We start from the raw sequence: 15,559 nt of genomic DNA, 5'->3' as shown, positions 1-15,559 counted from the left end.
TCTGAAATCGTTTGCTACATAGGGGTGAGATTCTTGTTTGATTGTGACTGAATCTGTATAATAGTAGATGAAAGTAGTTGCTTTGTTTTGGAAGGAGGTATTATTATGTGACCATAGATGCGTGCATAGGCAGCTAGAAGCAGACATTACAGAAAATCCCTCTAAGTTAAAGGTATCTTAGAGTGGAAATCACTACATCAATACATGCCTCTTACATAGATCTGAGCAGAATGAAGCATATGGGTGAGGACGCACCGTTATTTCTTATTTAGTACACTGACTACGCAGCAAGAGCAAGAGGTATAAATAAACAGTATCCAAGGTCTACATATTCATACTAGAAATGTGGAACAGACTAAACATTTAGGCCTGTCTTACGTTCTTATGGTTATCATTATGTTATTGCATGCCTATTTGAAAGCATTACGTATTAATTGAAAAGACAGTCTTAGTGAATTCTTCATGTAATTTATTTTGAAATGGTGTGACGGTGATATAAAACGAGGAATATGTCATCCGGCCTAGACGCTTCCTTAATTTGTTCATTTTTAGAAGGAAAGCGGATGCCAAAGGGACCTCACTATATCAGGTGAATTTGAAGTAGGGTTATCCAATAGGGTTCATGCAGGAATGTCATTTGGGGGTCGTGACCTATGCTGTCTCCCTTGCTAACCCTGGCCAAAAAAAAAAAAACATTTTTTTTTCTTTTGCTGCAACCAGTACCTGTGGCTATTTGTCAAGGTCCATTGGGGCAGGGGAACATGGCACCATCCCATTTGGAGGTCAAACAACTAAAATATCTTGCTGATATTGTAACCATATTTTCTTAGTGTACTGAGGAACAATGCTATGTGATGCCACTGTCTGTTTTGTCAAGGGGTGAAAGGTTGCGTGCCATCACTTCCTGTGATGTCACTTGGGGGCAGGGTCAAATAACATCACTTCCTTTGAGGTCTTCAGAAGTCAAGGGTAGTGTGATGTCACTTCCGCTACCACTGGCATTTGGATGGTGTTTCTTTAAAAAATGTTCATTTAATGGGGCAGAGGTGTTGTATTTCTGTTTCAAATCTGTTGCTGGCGGGTCCTCCTTTAGGTTTTGATCCATACCTTCATGCTTCAACTTCTCCTTGTGGCCAAAACAGTGCTATCTTAGATGAGAGAGAAGGGCAAGAGTGTTGAGGAAAAGAGTCTGGTTGGCATGCAAATTATCAATGCGATTGGCATGTGCTTCCTGCCAATCACAATGTATGTTTCTCCTGGGATGTCTCATTGCAGGCACGGGGAAAGCAGAAAACATCAGAGCCCTCTCATTCATGGAGTCCTAATCACAGTCCTGGACCCTCTCATTTTTAATCCTATCCTTCTTTATGTTACTCAACCTATACCCTTTTCCTCTTCTTCATCCTTGACCTAGTCTCTCTTCCTTTCCCTTATCCTTATTCCCCTTCCTCACCCTATTCCCTCGTCTGTGTCCCTTGCACTGACCCTTGTCCCTCTTCCTCATTCTAATACAGGAATCGTACATAAATGTCAACCTGAGAATTGCAACAGCCGAAAATGTTGACTTTTTGTTTTATACCCCCCTTACACCACATATGTATGTGGGGGGGTATGGGATTTTATAGTCATATGGGGGACTGCGGGGGGTCTCCCCCCGCATATCTATGTGTTGCAAAGAAGGTTTAATAAAAAAAGTCAGCATTTTCGGCCATAGCAATTATGTGTGGTCTCAGTGATCACATAGATCCCTAATACATCTTCCTCATCTATGTTCATTCTTCATTTGCCTTCTTCCTTCTATTCCTGCCTTCCTCTTCTTCTTATCCTAGCCCAATTTATGTTTCCTCATCCTAGTCCCTCCTTTTCTCCCTTGTCCCAGTCCCTCTCCCTCACCCTATTGCCACATTTCTGTCCCTCTTCCTAGTAGTTCCTCTTCCTCATCCTAGTCCAGATCATAGTCTCTCCTCCCCATCATAGTCTCTCCTCCCCATTTTAGTCCTTTTTCCTCTTCCTAATCCTAGTCCCTATTATCTCAATCTAGTCCCTCTCCCCCACCCTGATTCCCTGTCCTCATCCAACTACATAACACTAAATAAAGAAGGCCTAATAGGTATTGAACAATTTCAAGTGAAATTTTTTGAGCAATTAATCATACATGTTTTCCTTCAGAATAGTCCTTCTTCCACTTTCTCACCTTCCCAGTCCCTCTTCCGAGTCACACTCCCACTTCTCACCATAACCCCATTCTCTCCCTCATTCTAGTCCCTATTTCTCATCCTCGTCTCTCTTCATCTTCCTCCCTCTTCCACATCCTAATCGTCATCCTCATCCTAATCCATTTTCTAGTCCCTCTTCCTAAACCCTCAGCCTCTTCATAGTCCCTTTTCCTAGTCTCTATCTCTATATGTCTTCCTCTTCATCAGACCTCACCATAGTCCTTGTACCTCTTCCTCATTAAATTGGCAATACTCCTCTCCTGTTAAGTGCAATAACATGAATCTGGCCAAGAGTGATGACCTAAGTCTTTGGCATTTGTGAAAACATCTAGGCCAATTGATTTTTGAAAATGAATTAAATGTCCTCTTGTGTCAGACAGTATTAAATCCAACAACTTTATTTGGCCAAAAGGCCATCAAAGTACATCATAAAAATACATTTCTTGTGCAAAATTACAACATAGCCATCAGAACAGGAAAAACAAGAAAATGCCACCAGACAAAGCTTTTCACCCATGGTCAACAACCACCTCCCCCATGTCTCTTATCGAACCCATCGTGCCTTTGGCCCAATGGGATAAGATTTGCCCCTGACAGGGGTTGATTGCCAGTGGTGACACTCAGAGGAAACATGTGTCCAGAATCAAAAGTGGAGCTGACCGTAATCCTACTTTGTCTCGTCCGCCAATGACGGTTGCATTTTTCCATAACATCCCTAACCATATAAGAGTCCCTTAGAACCAATTTGACAGTGTCCGATTTGGCATGGCATGAAAAAAGCCTAGTGCATTTTAGCAGAGAGCCCCTGGACACAAACCCACAGTCCCCCACATTCCGCATCCAGTGAAGGCATTTATTCAAGAGGGCATCCCTTGGCTCTCTTGAAACAGGGGAAAGTTTAGGAACTCCATGAAGGAACACTGTATTGCTACCGCGTCCTTCACATAGATGATGCCTGGACAAGGACCTCCTGTGGCTGGGGCTTAATACATTGGCCGCCTGCCCCATTGAATGCACCCTGCCCTCGACCATCACAACAGGGTTTCGCAGTGGTAGAAACTCACCCCCCACAGCTGGGCTCCCTGTGGGCTCCCTCAGAGGGAGTAATGCTGGATGTTGGACCACCGCTGTGTGGCTCTTCATGGGTGGGGAAATCAAAACCGTGGGGACAGAGGGGGGGGGGGACAAGGAGAAGAAAGGTTTGGCCCTTTGGCACCGGCTAAGTTCGGCCCCTCAGACCCATCCCCTAACAAATCCCCACCTACCATCCCTCTAGCCCCCAACACCCTCTTAATAAGGGTCAATAGCAGATTTTTAATCACAGCCAATTCAGAAAGCAAGTTTTGACAAAAGCAAGTTGGCAAGTTGGCTGATATAGTGGAGGATAAAGCCTGCAGGCGATTATCTCCCTTTATGTGGGGTTTAGGAACCCAGAGGGGGCAAAGGTGTATTAAAGAGCTAGCCCTCAAAGGGAGTATCCGGCATGGGCTCACTCCAGGGGCTTAACGGGGGGCTAGCCAGTTTTTCTTCACCCGCTCCCTCACAGCCTGGGTCCCCTGTGTCAGCAGCCATGGTCATAGGAGGGGGGGATGGGCTAGTGGAAGTACCTGTGACTGGTGTAGGACTGAGGAATCATCAGGGTTTGGAGCAGAGGAGGGGAGGGAGTGGACGGACACCAAAGATGGAGCTGAATAAGTGCATCCACCAGGCACATTCGCAATGCCCCTGGAAATCCTTTTGCAGCCAATGGCCAAGGTATCCAGGAAAGCAGCAGTCGCCGCACTGTCAAATTCCCCCCAACTAATTGAACATATTAGGAAAGGTTGGTAGTTCCATTAGGACATTACTTTTACATTAAAGAAAAAAATGCAAGGGATTCTGCCACTTTACAAGTGGTGGCAACAGTTGAAAATCCTCATTCCATTAAGTCCCATTGGACTCCACGGGAGATTTGCCAGTATTCCCGGCACTGTTAATGTCCGGTGATTCTTGCCTGTAAGGCATCTGACTTACCTCTATCTCTTAGGTGGAGGTAAATTAGATGCCCCAACGGTAAACGTTATTACCAGCATTTTATTATGGCATGTTGTTACCGCACCTGCCAACTTGTAACAGGGCCCCTTATCTCCAAATGCCCTGATTATAGGCCTATTTGATAACCATCAACGGGCTGTGGAACACTGTCAAGATACCTCACTTCCAGCAGCCCCCCTCTTCATTTTTCCTCGGGATCCCGTTTAGCATCACAGTACACAGGGATGAAAGTGAAACGTGGTAAATCTCAGACTGTCTGGTGACGCTGAGCACTACCTAACAGCCTGCTCTTGTTTCACTCCTGAGAAGAAACTATTAGCCTGGCTTTCAAACCAAGGAGAGCCCTCTGAGGGTTCACATTATTAAAAACTGTGCCCTAGGCTAGAGAGAGCAGTAAAAGCTGAGAGGCAGATAGAAACCACTTGGCCAAATCTGTGGTCATTCAGTCCCTTCCGCCGAGCTGACAGCACTTCTGACCAAAACACCTGACTCGCTCTGATGAGATGTTTCTGGCATCTCGATTTTCTGACTTTCTTTGACTGAAATTGTCAGAATTCTGACAGCTTCCCTCGGGACAGGGCTATGTGATCCGTGCACCTATTGTCTAACCTGGAATGCTGTCTATCATATCTACTCAAACATCCTCTGAATAATCACAATCACTAAGTATCATGTCACCGAGCAATCATTTAAATCATATTATCAAAACCTTTCCCCATCACCTTTCAATTTTGCTTCAAGTCACTCCGAGAGGGATGGGAATGCTGATTCACGGCTTGTAAGTCTGCCTTGAAAGGCCCGCCATAGGGGAATGGTCGCCAAGCACCAGTGTGGTTGCTGGGAGAATGTTATACTTTAGGGTTAGCCACTCAGAAAGGGCTCTATCGTTTGCAAGTGGGGTGGTCAGCGTAGCATTTGCTATGACAATCAGACCCCATGAAATGCAATGTGATGTAATGTAACTTGTTCTAGTACAGTGCCCAATCTTCCATGTTGGCAACCTCCTGGCACTTGCTTCTCCAAACATAGTGGGAGGGTGTAGCGGGAATGCCAACATGTGAAATCGTAGGCGCTGATTTCTGTAAATCAGAAGTAACGGCTATGCTATTTGGGTTGGGTGTGGGTTTGGATTTCCGTAGGGGAGGCCCAAGTGGTGAGTGTCACAGGTCCTTGCATACTGGTGAGAATCGGCCAGCATGCCTGGATAAGTGCCGGGTGGTGGTGGGATGATGGTCAGTGTGAATAGTTTCGCATCTGTGGCAGAGTACTATATGAATGGTTGGGGCCCTCCTTAGTTTGTTTAGGCCGGATAAGGTACAGCGTTTAAGGTGGAGAACGAGATGTGCTCGGGATTAGTTTAGTCTCAGTTAGTTTGTGTTTTCAAGGGTATGTCTGCGGATGGCATCCTGGTTGAATAATCAGTATTGAGGCATACCGGCATTGTTCTTGTCATTTGGATACCTGCAGCTCCTGGTTTCGAGGGGCATATGATGGGGCATCCGGTTCATGACATGTGATTTGCTGGTGGCATGTCGAAACTGAGGGTGGTTATCCTTGGTGCGTGATGGAGCGAGTTGTTGACCGTCCAATTAGTAAGCAGCATTGAAGGGCATTTATCCTTCACCTCTTGTCTTAGTGAAGATCCGGATTTCGTGGGGATTGATTGGGTGGGGAATCTGGTTAGGATATGATATGATATTTATAACGCACTTCTAAGCACGGACCGGGGGATCGAACCTGTGTTGCTCCGTGTCGTCATGCTTCCAAGACGAGTGTGTTGTACCTGAGCTATCCTCCCGAGACATCTGGTTCGTGTTGAGTGTTAAGTTTTGCTTTGTGCACACGGTGGCCTGCACATTTGATAGAATCTGGCCTCAAGTGCATGCTCTCTGCTATTTTTAGAGGACAGATTCTTTAGTGAATCCGTTCTGTTAATTAAATCTACCATTCCATAAATACAGAGGCAAATACATAATGAAAAATATTTTCAAGGATGCTTCTAAAATAATATGAAGCACGTTTACTTGTTAGCAGTACTCATCTTCGCCAGACCTTGTTTTTTCAATATATATATTTTTACAAATAACATGATTTTCTTCTTTTCCTATAAATGTGTGTTTATCTCTCAACAGGAACTTCCCAGAAGAAAACGTGAAGCCAGGTTCGCCTCATGAGTTGGATGAAATGCGAGATTTGCTAACCCGAAATCTCTATCAGATCCGACAGCGAGTAAGAAGAGGACTACTTTTGCTTGTCATTATTATGTTTTTATAACCGGCAGTTTGTTTATTGTTTAAAGCACCCTCTAAGCATCCGAAATGTACTAATATAGCCACATTTTACTGGATTTAATGCAAATGCATTATTTTGGGTCACAAATGTCACAAACGTTGTAAGTGGTGCTAGCCAGTAAGCTGTCCGGTCAAATGGTCGAAAATAAAAGATCGAATAACCATTTGATCGAAAGTCAAATGGTCGAAAAAGAAATGGTCGAATTTTTTCATTTATTTATTTATATGTTTTTTTAGTTTTGTTTGGTAAAAAAAATATATATATATATAGAAAAAGGGGGGTTGGGGGAACCCCCCATAAAAAAAAAAATAAAAACCGACAATTTTTTTGACCATTTGACTCTCGATCAAATGGCATTCGATAATTTGGTTTTCTACCAAATGACCTACAACCAGCCAGTAAGCTATAAATAACATCAATAATACATACATACATTTAGAACATCTACAGTAGGGACAGCTGGCCAATTGTTTTTTCTCTACGAATTTGAAGCGTGAATGCATGGTAACATTACAGAATGTCCCCAAAATGCCCCTTTTTGATAAATGGAATCACAGCGGTAGAATACTGTACTTATTATTGACCTTTGAGATATCTTCCGGAACAGGATGCACCCTTTGACTCAATACAAGGCTTGCTGTCTCAGCAAGTGGTCTTTGGAAGATGTTTTTTGTTTCCGTCACTGATCGGCACCTCACCACTCTCTCATGGTGTGGTGCGAGACAGAAACCATGCTGCTCAAATGCAATCTTTTGAGCTAAGTACATGGTGGCGACTACTTACAACTTTTCCCCACTTCTATGGATTTTACATCTTTGGTGCTAGACTGTCAAATGGTTAGGACAATGGCCTATGAACGAGGAACGTCACGAGAGTTGGGTTCCTTTACCAGTGTGCCGCATTGCCTGACAAAGAAAGGATTATGCACTTTGAGACTATCTTTCCCAGCATGCAGTTTTGTTTCATACAAAAGAATTCTTGAAGTTCAGGACTCTTTCCCATTGTGCAATCTGGTTTGGCAATAGAACGTTCTTAGTGGGACTCTTTCACAGCTTGCAGTGTGGTTTGACAAAAGGCACTCCTTTGTCTTTGAGACTCTTCTCATGCATGTACACTTGTTCGACAAAAAGTTCTTAAACTGCGGGACGCTCCTTTTCAACAGACAGACTTGTTTGATTAAAGGACATTTTTAGACCTTAAGATATAACACTATCACACTTTCCTGCCCAACAGGCTGGTTCCTCGGAGTACAGCGGTGCAATTATAGGGAAATAGATAACTACCTATAACAAGCTAGATTGTCAGCTTTAAAATCCACCTTGTTTACCTCTGCACCAACCTCAAAAGATGTAGATTTTGTAGGCTGGAGCAGAGGTAAAAGAAAAGGTGGATTTTAAGGTTGAACATCTATAGGTATCCACTTCCCACAGTATTGCATTGGAATAACTTTGTAGGTATATATACGTTTGACACTATCCTCCAGCAGGAGGTAGAATTATGGTATTCTATAAATACTCATGTCTACCGATACCACCAAGCATATAATGATGCCCCAGATCAGCCTTTTGGGGTGTAGAACGGTGTCTTTCAGGTTGCATACAAGTTTGTGCAGCAGGCATGTTCATTCCATAAGCTATGTTACCAGCTATCTCATACAATGCAGTGCATGCAATCTACATGAGGTACACATCATTGGTACACATATCACATATCTTTTTATAAGGAGGACATTCTTTAACATCAATTCCAGGTATTTTGAGGTTGCTTATTATTCTCTTGTAGCATACACAATGTACTTTACTTTTTTTCCATACTATAAAAACGGGTGTAATTCTGACAGTCTGAACCTTCTGAAAGTCAGGTCGGACATTAGCAGGATCAGTCAAATGCCAGTTCATTGTAATGCTGCTGATATTTTTCCAGCCCAACTTGCCTTTCACTTAAGCCCAGCATGTCTGTGTCTCTTAAAAAACTTGTACAGCGAGACAACAATGAGAGTGCAGGCCGTATACTTGTTATTCTGAGTGTGCCGTATACCTTTCGGGGTATAAGCTATAGGGGGAGTTAAAGGAGCCAGCTGTTAAGCGTGCATGAACACCTGTTCCATTATCTCCAAGGAGAACACTTTAGCTATATTGAAAAAAGCTCAAATAGTTCCATAAAAGTGTATATACAAATAAATTGGGAAAGGAATCAGTTAAATGAGAAACTTTCCAATGTCCTCTATAACAGAAGTCGGATGCGTATGTTTTCTGTATTTCGCCTTTTTGTATTTTAACTACAATGGGCAAATGCACTTAATGTGTACTTTACAGTGAATGCGACGAAGGGCTCAAAATAATCTTTTGTTAGCCTTCCTCTTCTCTTAGCCCACCTGCCTGCACAGGGCCTCAAACATTTACTCCTTCCAGCCTCTCTTTCTCTTCATCACAGAAGCAATGAATCACCATATTTCTGCCAGGCAGGGTTTGTTTAGACTCTGCAATGCAATTGCCTCATGTTTGTTTCACGTTGATACTCTTCTAGTTTTAAGTATGAGCTGTACACAGCAGCATGTGTCCCCATGCCTTAACATGTACTCCGCTTTCAGTGATATAATGCAGAACTATTTGCCCAAAGCCGATTGTTCTATTTTTAGTTGGATTTCAGCTGAATAGCTACTGAAAGCCGAAGTTTTGGCACACACCTACACTAGACACTAACATATATGCAAGGGGTGGGTGGCCAATGTATCATTTGGGCTGTAGCCCATTCCCCTGGAAATGCACATGGCATCCCTGTGAATAAGGTGAATTGCGCATTTCTCAAATAAATACAAATAAAACATGCATATTCTGCACAATGTGTGTTTGCATCACTTTTGGTGATTTTGGCACTAACGCATTTTAAGATTACCATTTTTGTCGCCTGAAAACAAAGATTTAATTTGTGTTTGTTCAAGGCACTTTGATTTCTTTGAGTATCGGTGGCAGGAAAGAATATTACCTATTCCATTCACGTTATTCTTTATTGCATTAAATATTTGCTGGCAAGAAGTGGTCTTACCACTTCACCCAAATGCAACATGTAATCGGTGTGAAATTTCATGAGCTTAACCCGAATCTGTCACCGAACCTCTTAAAAGTTCAGCCAAATAGTTGATTCAGGGTTTGGCCAAATGTGTCCACCCAGGCTTACATGGCAATGTGAAACTTTTGGCCTGTCTGTATGCAGTGCTTTGGGTCCTCAATCAAGTCAGTCTCTCTCTCTCTATCTCTCTCTCTCTCCATCTCTCTCTCTCCTTTCCTGACACATACTGCTTGTCAATGCTACATTGCCCAAATGTTGCATGTATAGCCAAAGAAGCCATCGTTGACACAAAGGTGATGATACCATCTTTCTAATCAAATATAAAGAATGATAATGGGTCAGTCAAAATGTACTTAATTTAATGCCAAATGAGTATAAAAGACATACACAACTACGTCATTAAATTATACAATAAATAATAGGTTAAAAAATGACCTAAACAACATGAATCCTATTCAGCATCTAACAACCTCATTGTTTTCTTGGTTAGATCACAATTCTTGAACCAATTTTAGGTGATTGTGAGGATTAAAGGCTTCCCAAACACTCAAGTGTGGTTTCAGTATTTATTGGAAGAGAGCTCAGCGACAGCAGGCTCTGCCTTCTCAGGCAGACTGTAACTGACCAACTTGGAACACATAGCAAAGATAAACACTCTAAGAAAGAACGTGACATCATAATGTTAACTAAGTCCAACGCAAATAAAACATGTTAATGGAACTAAGGAATGAGAACATGCCTAACATTCTGACAATGTATGTATATATCTAATACATAAGTAATGTATGATAAGATAAACAAACCCAACACATCTCCTCCTTTACAATTGTGGAAGAAGTTACTCCAAATAATAGTCTTTCAACCAGATAGGTTTGTTTCTTGTCCTTTCTAAATTTGCATCCATATTGTTATCTTTTGACACACTACTGCTCAAACTTGTTCCACTCAAACACTCATCATCAGTATTGTTGTCATATGCTTCCTGGTTCTCTGCTTCACCATTCTGATTACATTTTACCAGTTTACTCATGGACCAACATTCTCCACCCTCCATGATAACCACATTGCCTCTCACCACGGCTATCTTCTTTGGACCAATGAATTTACTTTCCAGGCATTTGGGAGTCAATCTGGGATGTCTGACCAGTACCAAGTCTCCCTCTCTCCAGTCTACATTTCTGGGTTTTTTTTCTACATCAAACCTTTCTTTATATTCATGTTGCGCTTCTCTAATGAGTGTCATGATATTTTCACTATCAACATTGACACTCCTTGCCATATCTAACCAACCTGGGCAGAGGTTGGTGCCTGGCTGCCTACCTTTGAGCGACATGAAAGGACAAATTTTAGTGACCGTATGCGGAGTAGTGCAATAATTCCAAATCATTTCTCTTAGAACTTTTTGCCGGTTTAGACCCGATGCCATGGCCAGTTGTAGACCACCTTTCATGAATCTGTTTGCCCTCTCTACCAGGCCATTGGCCCTAGGGTGCTATAGAGCTGTTCTGTAATGTTTTATACAATACTTCTTGAAAAAGGCCAACATTTTGTCAGAACAGAACTGAACGCCATTATCTGAAACCAGTTCTGTGGGGAAACCCTCCCTATGAAATACCTCTTCAAAAACAATATCATTTCAGAAGTAGTGGCTTCCCGAATTGCCTTCCATTCAATCCACTTTGAGTGGTATTCAACAAGGACAATCAAGTATTTAAAGCCATCACCCAAATTTTGTAAAGGCCCCACCAAGTCTACCGCAACTTTTTCCAAGGCTCATTAGGTACACTTACTGGAGTTATGGGTGTTTCCCTTACTACTTTGTTCTTATCACTTCTTTCACACTCCCTACAGTTCTTGATACACCTCTCAACCTCACTGTCGACTCCTGGCCACCAAATGAATTGACAGAGATGTCTCTTGGTGCCACCCATACCTAAATGCCCTTGATGGGCTAAGTCCACTAACCGAGACCTAATGTTGTCAGGGGGAATAACTTTACTACCTTTCCTGAGTTTGAAACCATCTTCAGAGATATTCAATTCATCTTTTATGCCATAGTATCTGTCAAATTTCTTTTCAACAAAATTTCTGTGAGGCCACCCAGTCTTGGTCCATGTTTTCACCTGTGTCAGCACCACATCTTCTACATCAGCTCTTTCCCATTCATCTTTACCAATGGCCTCATATTCAATTTCTGAAATACTTATGCCATCTACACCTGAATCTTTACACTCCACAGGTAGCCTGGACAGGCAATCCGCTACAACATTTTCCTTACCAGGTACATATACTATTTTGAAATTATACGCTAATAATTCTATCATCCACCTAGAAATCCTGGGTCATAAAAGACATATATATGAAAGAAACCCTCATTCTAAAATTGGTTCAAGAATTGTGATCTAACCAAGAAAACAATGAGGTTGTTAGACGCTAAACAGGATTCATGTTGTTTTTGTCATTTTTTTACCTATTTTTTTAATTGTATTATTTAATGACATAGTTGTGTACGTCTTTTATTCTCATTTGGCAATAAATTAAGTCTGTACATTTTGACTTACCATTCTTTATATTTGATTAGAAAGATGGTATCATCACCTTTGTTTCAATGATGGCTTCTCTAGCTATACGTGCAACCAATGGGTAGCTTCTTTGGAAAGTGTTTATATATGATCTATTACGTCCTCATCTAAAAAAAGCCCCTTGTACAAAAAAGAGGACTTGCTGTGCTCACTTTTGTGTTCACTACATTAGGGTTTGGCACAGTGGCATAACACAAGATCTGGCCCCCCTCCTGCGAGCCATGCTGAGGGCCCCCCCCAACTAGGCAACAAATCACAGGTCGCGCCACACACTGGGCCGGCCTAGATTACCACGCTTGCGCAATATGCACGAACGTGCTGCTGAAGGAGTATGCCGCACATTGCTCAAGGAGAAAGATATAAATATGTGTTTTTAAAAAAAAGAAATGTATTAAGATTTCTGTAACATTTCGTCGTACAACATAGTAGACAATGCTCATCATAACAACCTTTTAGTATGTACAGTTTCATGTCACTTTTCACCCTGTAACCCCCCCCAACCCCCACTCCCTTTGGCCTAATATAAGCCTTGCGTGGCAATCAAATTAAGATCCGAGAGTCTGTACCTGTTCCGTTCCCGACTCACTTCCCTCAGTTGCTGCATCTGTTGTTTAAATTGTGGCCACCAAATCTCTCCAGGTCACAATATACAGCACACTTTCTGAGAAAAATTGGCTAAAAAGCCAGTGTTTGCTATTGTTTTGTAGGGTAACTCCAATCCAATACTTGCAAGTCACTAACAGTGCACATGAACATGAATGCTTTGCTATTAAAAATGCTCTGCCACAATGAAAACATGTCCAACTGGCTGCACAATGTAGACCAATGTAGAAACATCATAACATTACAGTAAAGCAGGCCAGGCCACATTTAGACATACCTAGATTGGATGCACCAAAATGCCAGTCGAAGCAATAAGACTAATCAAGAAGAGAGCCCACATTCAAGCGTGCGTCTCTGCTGCCTCCAACAACATAGCCAAACTCTTTAAAACATGCAAGGAACTGGTCAATCCTTTTGCGGTCTCTACCTCTCCTGTTCCCTCAACAGGCCCTCTCTACGGCTATGGCCTCTCGCTTCTCCACTAAAACACAGGACACCCTGTCCACTATCTCCTCTTCCTCTCCCCCTTTCTCTCTCGGCCTCCCTTTGGTCATCTCTCCCTTTCCTCCTCCTTTCTCCTCTTTCTCTCCAACACCTGACAAGGTTTCTAGACAAGTCCCATCTATGGAAGCATTGTTGAAACAGGTGCTTACCCGCGCCTCCAGAACCATCATGGACCACATTGACACCCTTGCTCCAGCCTTGGCCAATTCTGGTAATCATTCTTTGGCCACTGGAACTTTCCCACTGGAACTTCCCCTTTCTCAAACTCTTGGAAAAGCTGGCCATCTCCCAGCTTACTCTCCACACTGAATCTGTTGGTTGTGTCATTGACCATCAGTTTGGCTTAAGAGCTGCCAGAGGCACGGACACTGCTCTCCTGAACACCTGTGAAGATCTGATCGCCAACCTTGATTGCAGCATTCCTTCTGTCCTCATCCTCCTTGAACTTTCCTCTGCTTTAGACACGGTCAACCACGCCATCTTGATGAATCGACTCTGTGAGAGAACTTGGGCATCATGGATCAGGCCCTGCAGCGGCTGACCTCCTTCCTCCTGGACCGCCCCTCCCAGGTCCAACTTGGTCCCTTTCACTCCAACACCTTTCTCAACCTGTGGCGTTCCACAGAGCTCTATCCTCTCACCCTAATTTTTCAACCTCTACTCGTCCCCTTTGGTCCACCTGATCTCTGCCTTCTTCTCTAACTTTCATTGTTATGCGGGTGACACTCAGCTTTCTTTCAGGCTCCCCTCAACCCACTCTCCTCTCTCGCTCATTCCTGGTGTTATCTTTAACTCCACTCTCTTTCTCTCCTCACATCTTGGATGTCGCCAAGAAGTCCCACTACCAGCTGCACCTCCTCAAAGGGACTCTTCCCTTTCTCACTTTTCCCCAGAAGGTCACTGTCTTTAGAGCCCTGGTTCTCTCTAGGCTGGACTACTGCAACAGCCACTTTCTCAATCTGCCTTCCTCTACTCTATGGCCTCTGCAACTAATCCAGATCAGGACTGCAAGACTAATCCTTGGCCTCAAGCCAAGGGACCATTTCTCTCCAGCCATGAAATCTCTCCATTGGCTCCCAGTGACTGCAAGGATAAAGTTCAAGACCCTTTGCATTGTGCACAAGGCTTTTTGGGTCTGGGATCCACACTACATACAATGCTCTCTTCCAAAATACCTTCCTTCTGGAGCCCTAAGGCTTAGATGCTTCTCCAGGCAGAGTTGGGGGTAGACCTCTCTCATCTGAAGGTGCCTCCCTCTGGAATGGCCTCCCTGCCCCTCCCAAACTTGAGCCGGACCACCTGAAGTTCAGGAAGCAGCTCAAAATGTTCTTCTTCTCCTCTGCATTCTCTCTCTCCCTCCCCTGCTGACCTACCTGTCTGCTGTACCAACTGGTTGCTTGGCTACCCTCAGTCTCACTGAGTCCAGGCTCTTTCTTGATCAGTCACCCTTGCACTGCCTACGGGCCTACCAGGCAGTTAGGGGCTGTAACTGTGACCATACAGTCCCTTGTTCTCCTTGCACTACCTCAAGCCACGCTGCCCTGGCTGCACTTACTCAGAGCATTGCTGCCCTCTTTTCCCCTCCCCTCTCACTTCCCCCCTCCCTTTCCCCTTACACTTCTCGTTATCGCACTTGCACAATCTGAATGACACAAGGCTTAGTAAGATCATTTGTCTTGTCCTCGCTCTGTTTTCCTTCCGTAAAAAACTTGTGTACAGGCACGTTATATATGACTTATCATATCATATAATTTTATCACAGATGCCCAGAAAAATATACAGTGCCACAGTAAGAAACTGCTACACTGGCAGAACCCAAATGCCAGTCTAGCCAGGTAATTACACTTAGCAGGACTGCTTTATCAGAAATGCCCAGCTACAAAAAAGTCACACCAAATTGAGGAATGATTAGACTGGCTGCACCAAAATGCCTCTCTGGTCACTATTACCACATATCTTGCCTGCTTAGCATGGACATGGAAGACCATTATGATTAATTGCACAATCCCACCCACTTTCCCCTCCCATCCCCTACCCCAATCTCCAAAATCAGCTCATTGGCCCGGATGACCTCCATGTCCCTCTTCCTTGTCCCAGTGCTTACATATGAGGCTCCTTGCCTCATGGGTAAGTACTGGGATGAGGAAGAGTGGGATTAGGAGTAATGATGATGACAGGTAGCTAAGCCAGGCATTGCCTTCATGTACATCTACCTCAACCAGTACTGTGTATGAAGCATAGTGCAGAAGGGCATAGTGC

At 43.4% G+C, this 15,559-nt stretch overlaps 1 protein-coding gene across 1 annotated transcript in view; it reads left to right on the top strand.

The window, feature by feature from the left end:
* The window catches only part of LOC138526326 (sodium/hydrogen exchanger 2-like), a 680,323-nt gene that overhangs the window by 499,970 nt on the left and 164,794 nt on the right, over positions 1-15,559 (top strand). Inside the window, exon 9 of the mRNA XM_069636927.1 lies at positions 6,383-6,479. Within this exon, the coding sequence (XP_069493028.1) occupies positions 6,383-6,479 (97 nt within the window). The remainder of the gene's footprint in view (positions 1-6,382; positions 6,480-15,559) is intronic.

This window comes from Ambystoma mexicanum, chromosome 7p (assembly GCF_040938575.1).
Source record: "Ambystoma mexicanum isolate Mex_15411 chromosome 7p, UKY_AmexF1_1, whole genome shotgun sequence".
Classification (NCBI taxonomy): domain Eukaryota; kingdom Metazoa; phylum Chordata; class Amphibia; order Caudata; family Ambystomatidae; genus Ambystoma; species Ambystoma mexicanum.
This window is presented reverse-complemented; position numbering and strand designations above follow the sequence as displayed.